The sequence below is a fragment of the Dermacentor andersoni genome, chromosome 6 (genome assembly GCF_023375885.2).
Source record: "Dermacentor andersoni chromosome 6, qqDerAnde1_hic_scaffold, whole genome shotgun sequence".
Classification (NCBI taxonomy): Eukaryota; Metazoa; Arthropoda; class Arachnida; order Ixodida; family Ixodidae; genus Dermacentor; species Dermacentor andersoni.
The window spans coordinates 96,210,451-96,228,884 of record NC_092819.1 but is presented as its reverse complement, the minus strand read 5'-3'; the positions used below and the strand labels follow the sequence as shown (position 1 = coordinate 96,228,884).

The 18,434-nt window shown below is 46.1% G+C and overlaps 2 protein-coding genes across 5 annotated transcripts in view; one reads left to right on the top strand and one right to left on the bottom strand.

Moving 5' to 3' along the window:
- LOC126522607 (acetyl-CoA acetyltransferase A, mitochondrial-like) overlaps nucleotides 1-18,434 on the bottom strand; it is a 67,303-nt gene that overhangs the window by 26,345 nt on the left and 22,524 nt on the right. For all 4 annotated transcript variants that reach the window (XM_050171378.3, XM_050171379.3, XM_055066492.2 and 1 more), the window contains 4 exons: nucleotides 11,016-11,116; nucleotides 7,056-7,148; nucleotides 6,378-6,428; nucleotides 6,073-6,174 (listed from right to left, as the gene is read on the bottom strand). In XM_050171378.3, coding sequence (XP_050027335.1) covers nucleotides 6,073-6,174; nucleotides 6,378-6,428; nucleotides 7,056-7,148; nucleotides 11,016-11,116 — 347 coding nt within the window. The remainder of the gene's footprint in view (nucleotides 1-6,072; nucleotides 6,175-6,377; nucleotides 6,429-7,055; nucleotides 7,149-11,015; nucleotides 11,117-18,434) is intronic.
- LOC126522608 (uncharacterized) lies at nucleotides 15,143-17,326 on the top strand. Its single transcript, XM_050171381.3, has one exon. The coding sequence runs from the start codon at nucleotides 15,352-15,354 to the stop codon at nucleotides 17,224-17,226; it is 1,875 nt and encodes a 624-aa protein (XP_050027338.3). The 5' UTR covers nucleotides 15,143-15,351; the 3' UTR covers nucleotides 17,227-17,326.

The window sequence follows — 18,434 nt, the reverse complement described above, 5'->3', positions numbered from 1 at the left end:
GCATTTCTCCCAATAACAAATGGAATTCTCTTTATCGCTAACGTCACTGTTGGCACAAAGCAAAACTGGCTTGTGCGCATGTGACACCATGCTTGTCAATTCAGTTGGTACCGTACTGTACAGATGCGCATTCCAATCGGCATGCGTTAGAATAAGAGTAAATAAGGTATTTCTGATTTGCATGACTGCGGCTTCGACGTATGGTATCAGCATGTATGGCAGGGCATTTTGGTTCGCAGCCTTAGCCCTCGCGGCTCAGTTCCACATTTGAATACCATTAGCTTGGTGCTTTTGCTAGCTTTGATAACGAATATAGGTCGACAGCTAATTATGGGTAACATTTATGGGGAAAAAAAGGTCGACCTATATTCGAATAAATACGGTATGTATATTCAACATTGAACAACCTCTTTATTATGCCTGCAATTCATTCACTATTGCTCTTGGACAGCTTCCTTTCACTTTCTGGACTACAGCATCTAGTCTGAAATGCCGCATTTTTGAACGACCTTACGGCCCTAGCCAATGGGATTCCAATCCAAGGTTCCGCCAATTACCTTGCCACTTGCTCGGTAACTGAGCACACCACAACGCGATCAAGACGCCGGATGGGAAAGGAAAGCAGCACGGTACATTAGTGTAGCTAGTGACACATCGAACCTTTGCCATTGGCTTGGGTTTGTCTGAAAAGCGTTGCATGGGTGTGAGATTTTGTTTAAAATAACCGTCGCATGGTTTTAGGAGTTCGAACTAACTGTAGTTTTTCTCTCCAAATACACATAACTTTGAAAGGAGCAACACAGCAGTCCAAATTATCGGTCAATTCAAATGAAGAGATTTCGAATTATTCATATTTCATTGCAATAAGACAGCGACTGTAGGTACTACAATTCTACAATAATTAAGAATTAAATTATGGGGTTTAACATGCCAAAACCACTTTCTGATTACGAGGCACGCCGTAGTGGAGGTATCTGGAAATTTCAACCACCTGGGATTCTTTAACGTGCACCTAAATCTAAGTGCCCAGGTGTTTTCACATCTTGCCCCCATCGAAATGCGTTCGCCGTGGCCGGGATTCGATCTCGCGACCTCATGCTCAGCAGCCCAACACCATAGCCACTGAGCAACCACGGCGGGCCCAACAAAAATAATTCTGTGAACTTATTTTGCCATGCACTGCCTTTTGAAAAAAAAAAAAAGAGAAGAAAAAAAGATTTTATCATTAATATTTCTCTTTTCACACTTCTTGTGTCCTTGTTTAAAAAGATCAAGTGGGGAGTGTAATTACTTTCAAGTGCACAATACAGTGAAACCTCGTTAAGGGGAGACACTCCTCAGAAACCTTTTTTTTTTTTAAATATTAATGCTAGACAAATGAAAACTGTACCACTTATATAGCTTGATATCCTCATTCCAAATCTGTTTTTAGTTTAGGATAGCTTGATGCTTTCATGTCCTAAGTGCCATGCATATGTGAAAAACAGTGCATGTTTGTGCAGCTACTGGACCTAGCAGTCGGCATGATATAGCAGTGCAAAATGGCTTTTCTTGTCCCTAACACTCCACTGATTGCTAATAACCAAGATAATGCAATTACCAAGATAATGCAATTCCCTTGACAGGCAACGTTTTGAGAGAATTTCATATCTGACGCTTCGTTTTCAGTGACTGGTACCCAAGGGTATTGAACATTTCCATTCTTAAAAATAAACTGGTTGCACTAAAATCTAGATCAGTGCATTCTACACATCTTAAAGATGATGCACACCAAATTTGGTCTTGATTGGACCACAATAAGTACATCAAATGTCGTGCACAAAAGCCATGTTTGGTCAAAAATATGAAGCTGAGAAAAACACAATTGAAAGTTATAAAAGTTCTTTATTTGTGTTGTAGCGCTGAAATCTATATAAAAATTGCACATAATGCAGGCCAGGGTATCTAGATCCAGTACACTACTTTAGATTTCACCTGCGCCATATGTTGTTCTCTCATAGAGTCTTCGTGAGCACCATGCTGACCCACTTCCTGCGCTGTTACTTTCCGAGCCAACTCCAAGTTCAGCCACTGCTCTTGTAGCAGCGAGGTGCACTTTCTTTGTTATGGCGGTGAACGATTTATGGTGCATCGGTTTTGGTAAACCAAGAACTGCACAAAATCTGACGAGCTGATTGTGTACAGCTCTAAATGCGCGCGCCGCAACCACTGCCTTGATATTCACGGCGAAACTCTCTCTTGGGCTGGCCGAAGGGCGCGCTCCACCGTTAGCGTCGTCTACCGGAGATGCACGCCGCGACGAATACGTTGACGAGATAACGGACGTGGTACACGCTGCATTGTTACAACACAACCCCGAAAACGACACGAGTCGTTTCCGTTTTTTGGCCAACTCACGGGGTTAAAAAGGTCGCGCCGTCCGCACGCCGGACATGCCGCGGCGCTCACGTTCCCGACGCCGATCTCGCTGATAAAGGTGCTTGCCGTCTCCTCGCCGCTCCTATCTTGATTGTCGAAGATTATCTACTTTTTCTCCGATACACTGACGAATTCGTCTGCGCTGTCAACGAAACTTGAGCGGCCGGCCGGCTCTGAACCGTCGAAAGCATCGCCGTCACCTAGGTTAGGCTTAGCTGCCGCGGACGTCCCCATTGCACGCCGCTTGACTTTGCGGCGAGTCCCCTTGAACTTGTGCTTCGACCGATACTTTCGAGGCCGAAAATTGCGTTTCTTCACGGGATCCATCGAAACAAGGCGCAGAAAAATGCCTGAAAGCCTGGGAACATGTCGAGAGAGCGGCGCGTCGCAGAAAGAGCAGACAACCTGCGGCTGCGTCACGGGCTAGCAGCCAATAGCGTGGCCGGAATCGCACCACGCGATTTAGAAATCCAGCGAAAGCGCTCGGTTTTGGCAGTGAAATGTTTTTATTATTACTTCTCGGGGAGATTGTGACGCGGCAAAGCCGACCTCGGAGAGAAAAAGCGTAGGCTTACTGCCTTGCACAAGCCCAATAGCTTGTGACGCTGCGATTTGACGCGTCACGCGCTGGAAAATGGGCCAGATTTGCACCTTTTCTCGCCACCTCGGGTGCTTTCACCGAGTTTATTTATAATTTCCCAATCATTTACGGCTCTGATTTCTTTATATGTGAAAGAGGAGGGATCAATCTTGCTGAAACAGTCGAAAACATAAAACTGACTTTTCTGATGAAAATCGCAGTTTTTCGACCCGCGTCTCCCCTTAAACCACAGTTGGCCAGAGCTTGGAAAAAGGACGTACTAAACGGTAGTACTGTTTAACCGAAATAGCATGACATCGCCCACTTACCTGTCGAAATCGGAACACTGAACTCGGAGAGAGTGCGATGAAAGGGGGAAAAGAAAACATGCAGTACAGTGCAGTCCACTTATAACGATACCACATATAACGATATATCGGTTATAACGATGGGTCGACATGAGAGTGTCATTTTATGCATTAGGTCTATGGGGAAAAAAACCATTTATAACGATAGGTTATTCACCGCATATCGGATATAACGATCAAAATTTTGCAGTCTGGACGGCGTTTTCCGTGCCAAATAATCGTAACGTTTGCGTTGCTTAGTTCCCTGAAACGAACGATGTCGAGACGAGGCGATGTTTACCTCCGTAAGTTCGTATCTGCCGCCATTACCGCGCAGCGCGTCTCGCCCCGCCCGCGCACGAGTAGGCGCAGCCAACGTTGGCGCAGCGCGCCACAAGATGGCGCTAGCTGCTTCATGCGCGTCGGCCACAGTCGCTCCCAAAGAGAGAGAAAGAAAAAAAGAAGCGACAAGCAAAGCGGCGCGGTGGCGCCCGTCCCGCGTCTCTCTCGCGATAGCAGGCTGACGCCACCGAAGCAGCGTGCAACTAACGGTTCAACCCAGTTCGAAGATAGCGCCGACAAAGCGCAAAGCTGTGTCGCTTGACACGAAGATGGATATTTTGCAGGACTCTCGATGCGGCTTAAGGTGAGCGCCCTCGTGAAGAAGTATGAGCTCGTCCAGTTAACGATATCAACCATCTTGAAAACCGGGAGCACCGCGATTGTGAAGGCAGGAGCTATCAGCGGCCATTCCGATCAGCGGAAAAGGGTTTAGAGACCCCTTGTACGCCGATGTTGAAGAGGCGCTTTACCAGTGGTTCATCACCAATGGCTTAAAGAAGGCGGGCTTTGTGCGTAAGGACGAACTTCCCCAACCCGCTGAGACCGACCCGGTGGAAGTCGCTGACATAACCGAGCTCTGGGAGCTCGTTCCTACTGGTGACACAGGTGGTGTGTCGAAGGAGGAGTTTTTGACTGCAGACAGTGCTGCCTCGTTCTGCGATGAGGTCACCGACGAGGCGATCGCCGAAGATGTGCTGTCTCGACAGACGCAAAGTTGTGCGACGGTGGCGACGGCATCAGCGACAGTGACAACGAGATCGACAGTGGCTCCTTGACCTCGACCACGATGTCCACGCAAAGTGCACTGTCGTCGATCGACTCCTTAATTGATTTTATGCATGCTAAAGGATTGCCGCCAGTGTTCGCGCAGCAGCTGGAATCCATGCACACCGCGGTTGTGAAGCTGAAGCTGCCGCAAAAGCAAGTGCAGATTTCGGACTATTTCGGCGCGCCTAATCCTTGACACGGTCATTGGCGCTAGAAATAAAGTGTTTTTCACGGCCTACTGTATACATCATCTATTCTTTAGAGCAAGTAGCGAATTCGAGTTCAGAGCTGCAAAAGTAAAGAGCGCAAACGCGTTTAAAAAAAATTTTTTTTTTTGATAACTGCAGTCCAGATATAGCGATCATCGGTTATAACGATCATATTTTTCGTCTTTATCGATATCGTTATAAGTGGACTGCACTGTATTTATTCACTTCGTGCGACCGAAGTAACATTTTCGTTTGATGCCGCGGCAGCCTAGCACAACGACAGCGGCCTCAAACTTACTGAAGCTGTGTGCCAGCTTTTCAGCCAGCCCCCTCTTCTCGGCAAACACTCGCACGGCAGATTCCTCGTTAGCGTTACGTATTCTCCGTGCACACGCACAGTAGTGCTGCAGAAGTCCCGGGGTGCCTTCTTCATTGCCGGGTGCTGTTCTTGTTGCAACGATTGCATTCATGAGGCTGACGTAACGCACAGCTTCTGCCACTGTCGGGCTTGAATCACCCATGCTGTCACTTTCCGTGTCATCCTCATCACGGTCGCTAGTTGAAACTTCGGCAACAACACAGGCAACGATGGTGAAAAGTTTAACCTCATAGCCGACATGTCTTCACGGTCGCAGCAGAGCTACCAAGCAACTTCTTTACATTCCAAATGCCTGACACCGTAGTCAACAGCAGATCCCTGTCGCGTGCCAGCGCAGACTTCTTCGCGTCATGTTTGATAGCATGGACGATGTCAAATTTTTCTTCTATTCTGAGCACCCGGCGTCTTTTTCATCCAAACTACGGCATGACGCGAGTCCTCGCTTGCACAACACCATGACGCTCTCTGGCACGGCGCCGAAATGATGATGTGGCTTCACGCGCAAACGCACAGGGCGCTTGGAGGCTGTTCCCATCTCTGAGGCTTGTTCTGCCGGGCCGCCCGATGGAGACAACACACTGCCGTGTTTGCATGACGAAAAGGGGAAACACCATGTTTTAACCGATGCATACGCAATAAGCTGGTACGGTTCTTGCAGATACAAAACACATTATGTTCAATAGCCGCTGAGTTGGGGATTTGACTTTACTACTTTTAACATGAAACTACTGTTTAAGCGGGTACGGTTTAACGAGGTTTTACTGTACATAAGTGACGACCAAGGTTACTTTCCCACAACTGCAACACTGAAATGTGACGAGCTCATGTCGTTCGGTTTTAGTAGGACGCAGAGAATGATGTCACTGGTCCTGTGGATCACCGAACATCTGTTTCTCTGCCAGCAATCTATTACCACCAGGCTAGGTAACAAACAGCCTGGTGTACTCAACATCCTGGCTTCAAATTCCCTGTTGAATACAAATCACACTAACAGTTTTTACTACAGTCTGAAAGTATACTATGTATTACCTTTGCAGCTGCTGCACTCCTCTTGTAGCTGTCTATGGCAAAGTTGTCCTGATCTTGTCGTGACACCTCATACTTTTTCGCAGTTTGTTCAGCACAAGCTCCCTGAAAAGGCAAGAACTTTCTACTTGTACCATAAGTAAAGACAGGATCTCGCTTGCAAACAGCACAACAGCACAGTCAGATACTATCTAGCAAAGGCAACTGCTCATAGAGATCACTGCCCAATTTATACATCACACCAGGCTTCCTTGTATATCAAATGCATGCTTTTTATAACAGCTTTGAGGACCAAGAAAACTACGCACCATGTGAATCTTGTCATACGCATCTGTCAGGCCATCAAACACAATGCCATCCTGAAATAAAAACGAAATCGTGAGACATGCCATCCCTAGTTGAAGTTAGCAAACTCAACCAATTGTATGAATTAATGGACAGTCATAATTATGCAAGCAATAAACTTTTCCTAAAGCACTGTTCTGCAGCAGGGCACCATGGTCAGTTATCGTATTTTTGTATGCCTAAACCTTAACTAAATGTACAATCCCTGGTAAAGAAATAAACACTACGCACAAGTTAATGTGGATAGAAGTATTTAATCAAGGCAACCTAGCATAAAGTCAATATCACGCAAAGCTCCAGATATGATTTCACTTGTGTAATTATTCATCACTGCTTTCAATGCTGCTCTAAGCCAAATTGTGTTGTACTTGCATGGTAATAATGAGGACATACGAAAAGACTGCCTTCCAATACAGCTTCAATGCAACACTTTTTGCATTGTTGTGTAGTCCTGCCTGAAGCAGGTTTTATGCTCGACACATTGCAACCTCACTACCTTACTAATATTTTTGGAGTGGGCTATACAACCAGGAAATGCAGCCTTGATAAGCCTCCTATACCTACACCCAGCACTCAATATTTTCCTAATTACACAGGTAGTCTAATGGGTAATACAGTTTTCAGTAACCGCAACAACTCACCTGTAAGTGAACCCCTCCATATGGCGTTTCCCCTCTAGCCATGTAGTAAGGAACGTTAGACATGCTCTCCATGCCACCAGCAACCATGACCTCCTGAAAAGTGAAGACACAGATGGTGAATAACAGAAGGGGAACTTGCCTATTACTGCAATGTTAAAGACAAGCAGCACATGTCGTTCGGTTTTAGTAGGACACAGCAAATGATGTTGCTGATCCTGTGGATCATCGAACTCTTGTTTCTCTGCCAGCGATTTATTACCACCAGGCGAGGTGAAAGCAAGCCTGGTGTACTCAACATCCTGGCGTCAAATCATCCGATCAGGCCTACTGGAGGCAACCAAGTGACAACTCTGGCCATCTAAGCAAACTTTGGTTTTATGGTACAGCACTTTCTGGGTAAATGGTGGGGAGCAAGGTAATACTCTATTGGCTGGGGTACTTGGACAACTAAAGAATGCTGCTCACGAAACTCGCAGGTCCTCCAGAATCAGATTTCAGAACCTCTTCTAAAACATCAAAACCTAAGCAGGATCAACAAACCCTCATCGACTCAAAACAGCGGTATGGAAACCCAGCAAGTTATTCACTGTTGTACAGAATAGCACAATAAGTGAAGGAACTAAGCAATCCTTACATCTAAGTTGAAACAGCTGTTTTCAAATAAACATTTTATGGTACTACTGCTACTATTCAACCAATATTGACACGTGTACTTGCTTATATTTTTCGGGTGACCACTGCCCACTGTCTAAGAAATGTTATTGCTCGGCACGGGATGCACCCGCATGTATCTGAAGTTTCTCTGTTATCTATGTTTCTACCCATTGCCTGTTGTCAAGCTTGTGTAATCTGACTGCACATGTGACGCAAAATGTGTAGGATTTTCTGGAAGACACGCATGCACCAGCGATAACTTTGGAACCTTTGATGACCCATGTATAAAAGCCAATGGGCTTGACTGGCAGATCAGATTTTCAATGATCACTGACTGTGTTCAATGTTATCGCCATTCTTTAGAGTGTAGCCCATTTTTGAGGGTACAGGTTTGCCCAATAAAACGCTAGTTTCGTCATTCCCAGTTTTGCTGCTTTTCTTCACTGCCACTACTACGTGACATCTGGTGGAGGTGCTAGTGCGTTCATGTACCAAACGCCACCGCAAAGCTGTGATCCAAGCCCAATGCCGGAGGACAACATCAACGTCGCCAAAGATCAGCGAGCTAGCCGTAGGCAGCAAGGTCTGGTACCAGAATATGGACCTCCTCCCAAGAAGACCAACGGGATCAAGCCCAAGTCAGCAACCGCAATGGCTTCCCTGGCATTCCCCATTCTGCTGCAACAACCACGGGACCCAACAACCCTCCATGGACCATCGCCTAAAGACCCAGAAACCTGGCTAGAGACCTATCAACGAATTGCGACTTTCAACTACTGGGATTCTGACGACAAGCTGCGGCATGTATACTTCGCCAATTTAACGTAGGTCAATTTATCGTTATCAATTTCAGGGCTACGAAATTTTGTTCAGCAGTTTTACTCTTTTTACGGTGGTCAGATATGATCAGTTATAACGATCAGATTTCTTTTTCTTGATATCGTTATAAGCGGACTGCACTGAAATGTGGGATTCGTATTAAGCTGCCACAAGGGCCAGACATTGCCAAAAAGACAAGGAAGAAGACCCTTCTTAGACAGAGAGGTGTTTCATCTCAGGAATCAGCTTATTTTCCAGAGTGCTGTTACTCAGACATTTTCATGCAAAAATGTGAATTCAATATATTTTACAATGACAGCAGGGCAGCAAATCCTTGTACTTTGGCTCAGTGTGGTGCTTCAATTTAGCTAAAATAGACTGAAGGTCACAATCTTTCCACATTTGTCTGTCGAAGTGATGCCGTGATGTGTGACCTAACAGCCTGATAACAGTAGTTCAGGCTGTGCAAACTTCAGCTCAGTGCTTTCCATCCACACATGAGCTTAAGTTGTTCTGTCCATTAAGCACACAGACAAACTTGGCAGGTATGCTTGCTGTAATTGTCAGCTGGTTGCTTGCGGGCCCTAATGCTGCTTCTGTGGCCCTCAACCAAGCCTGTGCTTCCTGCAATGGTTTGCCACCTAGCTTGAACATTAGGCCAAATGCTTAAGACTAACCAACAGCACTTCCCTGGTTGTCAGTGACAAAAGTTATGGTTTGGTGCCAAGTTTTTAGTGGCTATGCTGAATGTTGAAAAAAACCATCTTACTAATGAAAGCAAGAGTAGAGGGACAACCTGAATGGCATCAATTCTTTACACAGCCACCACTTTTTTAGCACTGTGGGCACATACAACGTCCAGGACATAGGGCCAGATGTCATGATGGCATTCAAAAGTTCGGTCGCCATTATATACTAGTTCAATGATGGAGGAATAAAAGAAGGCGGTGGTGCCACAGGGAGGTTTGAATAATCAAGCAGGTGCAAAAGTTGTTCATCAACTGTTGACGAATTTGTCTGGCTTATCTTGGCCGAGTCAGGTGACTTGCTTGCCGAACCTGCTGTTTCTAGTTGTTCTTCAAATTTATATTCATTCTTTTCAAATACTTCCAAGTACCAAAATTTGAGCCGAAGAAAATATTGAATACCAAAATAATTTAAAATATTTAATCAATAGACACAGAAGCCTGCCTACTGACAGCTGCACACCGAAGAATGTGTTAGGTGAAGGTTTCTTTTTCTTCACCACAAAAGCTATAAGTACAGCAGAAACTCATTCATATGTTTTGGAAAAAGCCTGTACTACCTGGGAAAACACACAATCATGAGTAACTAAAAAATTTGAAAGCCTCAACTACTGTTGACATCTATGCAATGTGAAGCCTTGAGTGGATCGTTGCCACATGTTGATCTAGTGGTGCTCCCATGTCCTAAGAGGCGTTTTCTTGTTTTAAGAGGGTGATGGAAAACCGAAACAAAATCGAGCTGGTGGGCGATGCTGGAAGCAAAACGAAATGTGATGCCCACATTGCACCGCCTGCAGCAGAGAATGCAGCAAGAAACAGCGGCGCGTTTGGATGATCGCCTACTAAAAGCGTGCAGTACGCCACATATACGCCGCGCGTTATAAAACAGATTCTTATCGCAATACGTTTCGCAGTGATAACTGAATGCGGCAGGTGACAACCTGGACGGAGATTTGTTGGTACCAGAATAAGAAACTGTGTGAACAGTCGTTTTCATGTGAGAGGAGTGGCTACATACGTTGTCGATCTCGTGCGCACCATGCCTTTTCTTGTTCACATGAAATCTATTGGCCGGGAAACGTACACTATCGCAGTCTGCAGCAGGGAAGAGCGGCGACACGATTCAGTTATTGCCTATTAAAACCATGCGCTACTCTTCCGACGGCACCACACACCGTGGAACAGCTAGGTGAAAATGCTTATTGCGATAGGATTGGCAGTGAGAGCTGTGAATGCCGCATGTGACGACCCCGGATAAGATTTGCTGGTACTGAAATGAGAAACTGAGTGCGCGCTGGCATTTTCACACTAGACGGGTGGGCGAGTATTGCAGTAAAGTAGCAGCAGCGATCAGCTATACACTGTTCTTGATCGCTTGCACCTCGCGCAGTTTCTTGTTTATGTGGGACCTAGCGGTCGGAAAACATATCATACGATTGCAGCCTGGCGACGTACTGAACGTTGTGCTTTCCATCGTGTGAACTGGTAAAAATTAGCGTGACTCTACTGGGTCATTTTTTGTATTCTCGATTGTGAAAATTGGTGCCAGTGAAACGTACGTAATAGGAACATATCAACGAGGTTCTACTGCAAATGCATACAACAAGCACAAGTTTTGTTAAATTGAAGTGTAAAATACAACTGCTCTACTACAGAGAAAACAAGTTTAAAAGCATGCAGTAATCTCTCTGCAGTGCTTCTACTGACGTATGCAGGCTGATCAGATGTGAAAGAACATTACCTGAGATCCACACATTAGGCTTTGGGCTGCCAGCATTATTGCCTTCATGCCAGATGCACAGACTTTGTTAACTGTGGTGCATGGTGTGGACTGTGAGAGACCTGCAATGAATGCAATGCAGCACACAATGACGAAAAACAGTACCTCCTTAGCGTTGGTTACAGAAGTAAAACCCAACCACAATCGCTGCACCGACTCAAGCACACAGATAGTCAACCACGTGGTCATAGGATGGAAATAATGAGCCTGCACAATTGGCCAAAATGTTTTCGCTGCTTTATGCTCTACTACCGAAGTGGGCAGAAGTATATTCTGCTGAGTACGAACAAGCGGATTCAATTGCCAAAGAACCGTCAGATTCCAATGGGGGTGGAATGAAAAAAAGTATTTATATAAACATACTGTTGCTGAGAAAAATCAAGACTGAAGCACTGTACAATTCTACAATTCCAATAATGCACACAAAGTCTAATGCAACAGCACTAGTGATCTCAGAGGTCATGTCGCGCTTTGCCAGGAAGGAGCTACCACATGGTTTCAGCCAGAAGCTCACAGGTGTAGTGTGCATTAAGTTTTTTCCATTTTTAGGACATCAGCTCCAAATAACATCGTAGTAGAGGACCAATTAATTTCTTGACCACCCACCTCGTACACGGTTTGAGCCTAGCTAGCATAGTCTCTGTGCGGCTGTAGTATGTGTGCTTAGGCAATGGTCCACCATCTGTCTTCTCGTTTTCTGCGTTAGCTCTATCAGCACGAAGTGCAGAGTTCATCATGATGCCATGTTTAATATGAAAGTGATCATGTGTGCAGAGACGACGGAAATCGGGCCACATCACAGCCGTTCGGAGTACCCAAAACTTGCTTGCAGGACAGGTGCAAATAGAAGACCGTTTTCACCAGCAAAGCAACACAGTGGGCCGAAGCAGGACGTACTTGCGACAAACTACTTCGGCGATACGATTGCCTCGGCCCCGTGTTGAAAGCAATCTGCGACGGGGCAGGGTCCGCCGCACGCTGTGTTGTTGCTGCTTATTGAAGCGAGAGGCAGGTGCTGCCGCACTTCCTTACTCCAGCGTTTTGACAGCGAGTTTCCACGGAGATTGAGTGGCACCATGCTTGTTAATTTAGTTAGCACTGTACCGTACAGATGTGCATTCCAATCGGCATGCGTTAGAATCTAGTAAATAAGGTATTTGTGATTTGTGCAACTGTGGCTTCGACATATGGTATCGACATCCATGGCAGGGCGTTTTGGTTTGTGGACTTGGCCCTCGCAGCTCCCGCGGCGGCTCTGTTCCACCTTGGAATTACATTAGCCCAGTACTTTTGCTAGCTTTCATCATGAATATAGGTCGAAATTCTTTGGTCATGAATACAGGCTGATAGCTAATCATGAATAACATTCCTGAAAAAAAAAGGAAAGGTCAACCTATATTTGAATAAACACAGTGAGCATTCTAGGTAAAAAAAAATTCTTGCCACAGGAAACGGCTAACGGATTAAGGGGGGAGGAGGGGATCAGAATTAACTTTTTTGTTTCTTGACAGAAAGGGCTGAAATTTGGCACACACACTACACATTGCAATAAAGAGACAAATCTAAAATTTCATTACGATATCTTAATTAGTTTTTGTTTTATAAGAATTTATAAGTTCCTTGCTTGTGGAAAGCCTGGCACAGTAACGAAACATGATAGGGAGCTGGGAATACTTTGCATGTTTGCCCAGATGTCTAATCTACATCAAGACAGTGTTCGATTTTTTTTTAGTGCGCTAATAATTTTTTGCTCAACATAACATGCACATGACTGTGCTTCACTGCATGGAGCCATGTAGTAATTGTGAAATAATTAAATAATGGAAAGATAAAGAAACATTTCAGGACTGTCTTTAAGTGCAGCACAGCTTGTGGATCACAGCAAAACAAACTGGGCCAAAATCGGTCCAGCCATTGTTGTGCTACGCTTTCCACAAGCGAGGTGATTGACAAAAAAATGCAATTGAGAAAACTGGCTGCAAAGTTTTAAAAGCACTGCAAATTTATTAAAAAGCACCAGGGCTGTAATATTTTGAATCATTGCTGTCAGGCATCTTCTTACACCTTTGCCTCATTGTTTGGTGGGCTTTGGATGCCTTCTTCAGGCGTTCTTTATCCTTTTCTCTCGCCGTCTGGAGTAGTGCATGACCACCATTTTCACTGCCAGACCGAGCCTGGTATCGCACTGCACACCCACAGAACGCTGTTGGCATCTTGGGCACAGAGCTTTAGCGATCAAAGAGTTCATCATGGAAACAGGCATAATAATGAATTCAGTCACAAGGGACCAAAATTTGTTCTTGGCATTGCTGCTTCCGCTCAGTCGCGGACACTGCGCGAAGGGAGTCGCGAACACTGCATGCCTGCACTTCTGCAGTCACCGCTGACACAAAACACGGCTCGAGGCGCGTCTGAATCGTGCGACGATTCGTCTGGTGAGCCTTGAGTCACCATACAGTATGTAGCTCGTCGACGGTTGAAGCTTACTCGCAGTGTCCCTGTCGCACGATACATCGGAAACGCACACCGTCTCTGCCGGCGATGGAGACCTTCGACCCGCGTCGCCTCCAACAACGCGATCTCGGTTGCCGACTCGCGCGGCCGTACGCACAGGTGCGAGAGCCTCCGTTGGCACGTCTTCCGGTGGCTTGGTTATCAGTGTCGATGTCACAGGGCGATTGTCGGCATCGCTGCTGGAATCAACGCGGTACGTTATCCGCGCGTTCAGTCGGGTTCTCCGCTTCCCCCGCTGGCCGCCGTCTTTTTCTTGCCGTAGGAGGCTTGCGCTTCCGTTTTCCGAAGGCATGCTTCATTTAAAAGTTCTTTTCGAGTGAGCGACGATCGATCACTGACCTGGGAGCTTTCATAAATCCGAATTCTGCAAGTGTCAAACGAAGAACGACGCCGGCGTGGTTTTCAAAGCAGACAACTGCGGTCCGCTGTGGTTGCCAGCTTGCCCGCTGCTGCAGCAGCAACCAATGGCGAGACGCCTTTCAGTACGGCAACCAATCGGAGGCCCGCTTTGATGATGATGATATGTGGTGTTTAATGGCGCAAGGGCCAGGTGTGGCCAAAGAGCGCCATGACAAGTGGTGATGTTGACGATGTATTATGGAGATGTGACTTGGCTGTAAAGTGGCCTAAAAATAGTTGCTGTAAAGTGCATAAAATCTGCGTGATATAAAGTTATGGCGATGATTAATGACGAATACTATGAACAATAAAATCCATCGTAAAAGAATGACACAGAATAGAAAATATACGAGATATTAAAAAATACCTGGAGCACTGTTGCCTCACCGGAGCCCTTGAAACACAAGAGCCTAGAGGCACGTGCTATACAAAAGAACTATCACAGCACTATCCTCTATAGAGAGGAGGCGCTACGAACGTGTGGGGCTAATAACATGCAATACAACATCTTTCAAAAAACCTAGGACGGCGTTGGTGTCAAAGAGTGGTTCTGGACCAAGTAACATAACGGGATGAAGGGGGATGTGGTGCCGGTATGCTAAGAGAAAATGTTTCTTTCTTTCGGATTCGGCTTCCCGACACTCCAGTAGGACGTGGAGGACGGTCAGCCTCTCCCCGCATCTACCACAGTTTGGAGGCTCGTTTCCCGTGAGTAAAAAGTTATGTGTGCCAAAAGTGTGTCCTATTCTTAGACGGCAGAATAGGACATCTGTCCTGCGGGATTTTGTTACAGGAGGCCAGAAACCTAATTGTGGCTTTATTACATGCAGTTTATTATTTATTTCTTCGTCCCACATGCGTTGCCAGTGGTTTTGTAGTTTCCTTCTTAAGGGGAGATGCGGGTCGAAAATCGCGGTTTTTTTCGAAAATTATCCAGTTTTTGTTTTTACTTGTTTTGTCAAGTTTAGTACCTCTACTTTTATGAAAATAAAAATCAAAGCTGAATTTAAATGGGAAATAGATTAAAAATGCATTTAAAGAGCACAAGGTGGCTATTAAAAAACCGAAAGTACGCTGTCTTCGAGCGTCTCGCCGCCGCCATCGCGCGGTTCCTCGCTGTTGCTGATTGCGTGAGGAGATCGGCCAAGCCTCATTCTCTGAATCGCCATGGTTGCCTGGGCGTCTACAGCGCTAGAAATAATAAAGAAAAGCATGCTATTGCCGCGTTTTCCGAGCGCTGCGACTGGTTTTTAAATCACGTGGTACGAATCGGGAAACGCCATTGGCCATCATGCGCGTACATGTGGCGAAGCCTACTTGCTGGCTCCATGTGTCGTCGAGGTGCGCTTCAGAGTGACGATCGTTCGGCAACTATATCTTCGTCATGGACGAAGCGGGACCAAGCAAGCGCAGTCATCATGGAGTGAAACACCGTTCGGTGCACAAATATCGAGGTCGCCGGCGGAAATCTAAGGCAAAGGCTCGTCCAGCGACAACTCGATCCACGGCCGCCACGGCGGTTAGGCCTAGCGCAAGCGGTGCCGATCCCGCCCGTGTTACGGATGCCTCCGGCGAGTTTGAAGCGGCCTTAGAATACGTGAGTGTGTCGGAAAAGAAGATTGGACATTTCCAAGCTGAGGAAAGAGCGCATGATGGGGTGTCATCATTCATTACTGATTTGGCAGCGCTCAACATTCTTGTGAGCGGCGCGACTTGCCCAACATGCCAGCGCTCAAAACTTAGTGTCCGGGAACCGGCCACGAAGCGCAAAGGACTCGCTTCGTTCCTGGAGCTGCAGTGCGAGAACTGTGCGTGCCCAAAAAGTGTTCTTTCCGCAACCTATACATCGCGGCGAGTTGCGGCGTGCAGGGACACCAGCAAAGGTGCGCGCCGAGACTATGACAGCGGGAGCTCGCGTGAAAGCTTCGCCATCAACGTCAAAGCTGCTGTGGCGGCCCGTTCGATAGGAATTGGGTATGAGCAGCTAGTGCGGTTTTCATCAGTGATTGGACTTCACAAACCGATGCATCACAAATCTTTCGCTGCAATCAGCCGGAAGATACACGATGCTGCGATGAGTGCAGTCTCCGAAAATCTCCGGAAATTGCGGGAGATTACAAAGAGAGATGCCGGCGGGGATAATATTGCTGTGATGTATGATGGCACATGGCATAAACGCGGCCATAAAAGCCACAACGGCATTGGGACAGTTGTTTCCCTGGACACCGGCCTTTGCCTGGACTTCGAGGTCCTTTCGAACTACTGCCTTGCCTGCAGCCGGCACAGGGTCCTGCCAGATGAGGAAGAAGTCTGGCAGGCATTTCATGGCCCTGTGTGTGAAAAGAATGTAGACTGTTCGTCCCATGCTATGGAGACAGAAGCAGCAGTGCGTATATGGCAGAGGAGCCGATCTTACGACACACCACTGTATTTCAGAAAGTTTCTTAGCGACGGGGACTCGAAAGCCTATGCAGCAGTGGTAGAGGCCAATGTTTACAGTGGTGTCCTTATTGAAAAAGAAGATTGCACTAATCACGTGGCAAAGCGCCTCGGAACCGCTCTCCGGAAGCTAAAAGAACCCCTGCCAAGAGGAGAGAAACTGAAGGAGCCTGCTATCCTAAAGCTGCAGACCTACTATCAGGTTGCTATTACTAGCAACAGGGGCAGCGTGAAAGGAATGTATAGAGCAATTTGGGCCTCATATTTTCATTCATGCTCATCCGATGGTGCTAGCAGCCATAAGTATTGTCCAGAAGGAGCAACATCCTGGTGCAAGCACCGGCGTGCTGAAGCGTTGGGTGAGCCTGCACTAACCCACACACCGCTACTGACCAAGGCCCAGGGAAAGGCAATACTGCCGATCTACAAGCGGCTCACCGATGAGAAGTTGCTGGCCAGGTGCATCCAAGGCAAAACCCAAAATGCCGCGGAGTCATTGAATAGCAAGATATGGCTTCTGTGCCCCAAAACGAGATTTGCCTCACGGTATGTAGTGGAAATGGCTACTGCCTTGGCTGTCCTCTGGTTCAACAGAGGGCACACCAGCTTTGAGCGTGTCCTCGAAGAACTAGGCGTGCTTCCATCTGAAAGTCTGGTGGAGCTTGGCACATCCAAAGACATAGCAAGGCAGAAAAAAATGTCCTTGAAGCTGACTGCGGAAGCGAGAGCAAATCGCCGCACACTGACAAAAAAAGCACGTGTTGAGGAGTGCACTCGCAAGCGCCGTGAGGGAGAGACATACGCTGCAGGAAGTTTCTAGTGGCAGTCGCTGTTTTATGAACAATTTTCTTCTTTTACATCAAAATTTGATTGGAATTCAAGCCCTCTTTTGTAAATAAACATGCAATTATAACTTCAAATGCGTTTTTCTCAAAATGAAATTTTGGGCAATTTTTTTAGTTTGCCCCTCATGTTTTTGGCACTTCTGATGCTTGGATTTGAATGAAATTTTGCACACATTTTCTCTGAAGTGTGAGGAGTGCCATTATCTCTCTCAAACATAAATATTGGCCGAATATTTACAAAAAAATTAAAATTTCCATATGGTGGTGTCATGAAAATATAGACTTGCCAGGTTCAAATTTTTCACATCATTAGCATATTTTGTATGCACTTTATAATTAGTTTTTGGCACTGTACAGTTTATATGGATCAAAATGAGCCATCAATGATCTGTGATTATGGAAGTTAAGTGTGACAAAAAGGGGGGCTAAAAAAGGTGCAATTTAGCACACTGGCATCGAATAGAACAAAAACTATGCAACTTACAGTGAAACTAATTGCAGGTTTGAAATCAGCATGAAAAACTAAATTAATAGGTGGAGTTTCATAGCTCTAAGTCAAAAATTGAAGAAAAAGTGTCTTCGAGTAGCATCTCCCCTTAAGAAAGGCTTCAGGTCTTTGACAGGGACCGAAGCAGTAGGACTAACTGCATGTAATGAAATTGATGTGGCCATCTGGTCCACTAGAACGTTACCCTGGATGCCCCTATGGCCAGGCACCCAGCATATAATCACATGCTGGTTAGATACATATGCTTTACATAACACGGAATAGAGTTCAATTAAAACAGGATTTTTGCGCTTACAGAACGATATCAAAGCCTTCACAACACTTAGGGAGTCCGTAAAGATAACTGATTTTTTGAGTTTTGTTTTCCTTATATGCTTCACGGTCGACAATATTGCGTAGGCCTCAGCCGTAAAGATACTAGTTTCCGGATGCAGTACGTCGGATTCCGAGAAGGATGAACCGACGGCTGCATAGGACACCCCGTCGTGTGACTTCGATGCGTCTGTGTAGAACTCCGTACAGGAGTATTTGTACTGGAGTTCCCGGAAATGCATTTGGATTGCAATCTCTGGAGCGTTTCTTGAAACTTCCATGAAAGATGTATCGCATTGTATCAACTGCCACTCCCAAGGAGGTAGCAGCTTAGCTGGATGCATTAGGCGAAGTTCGAGAAGT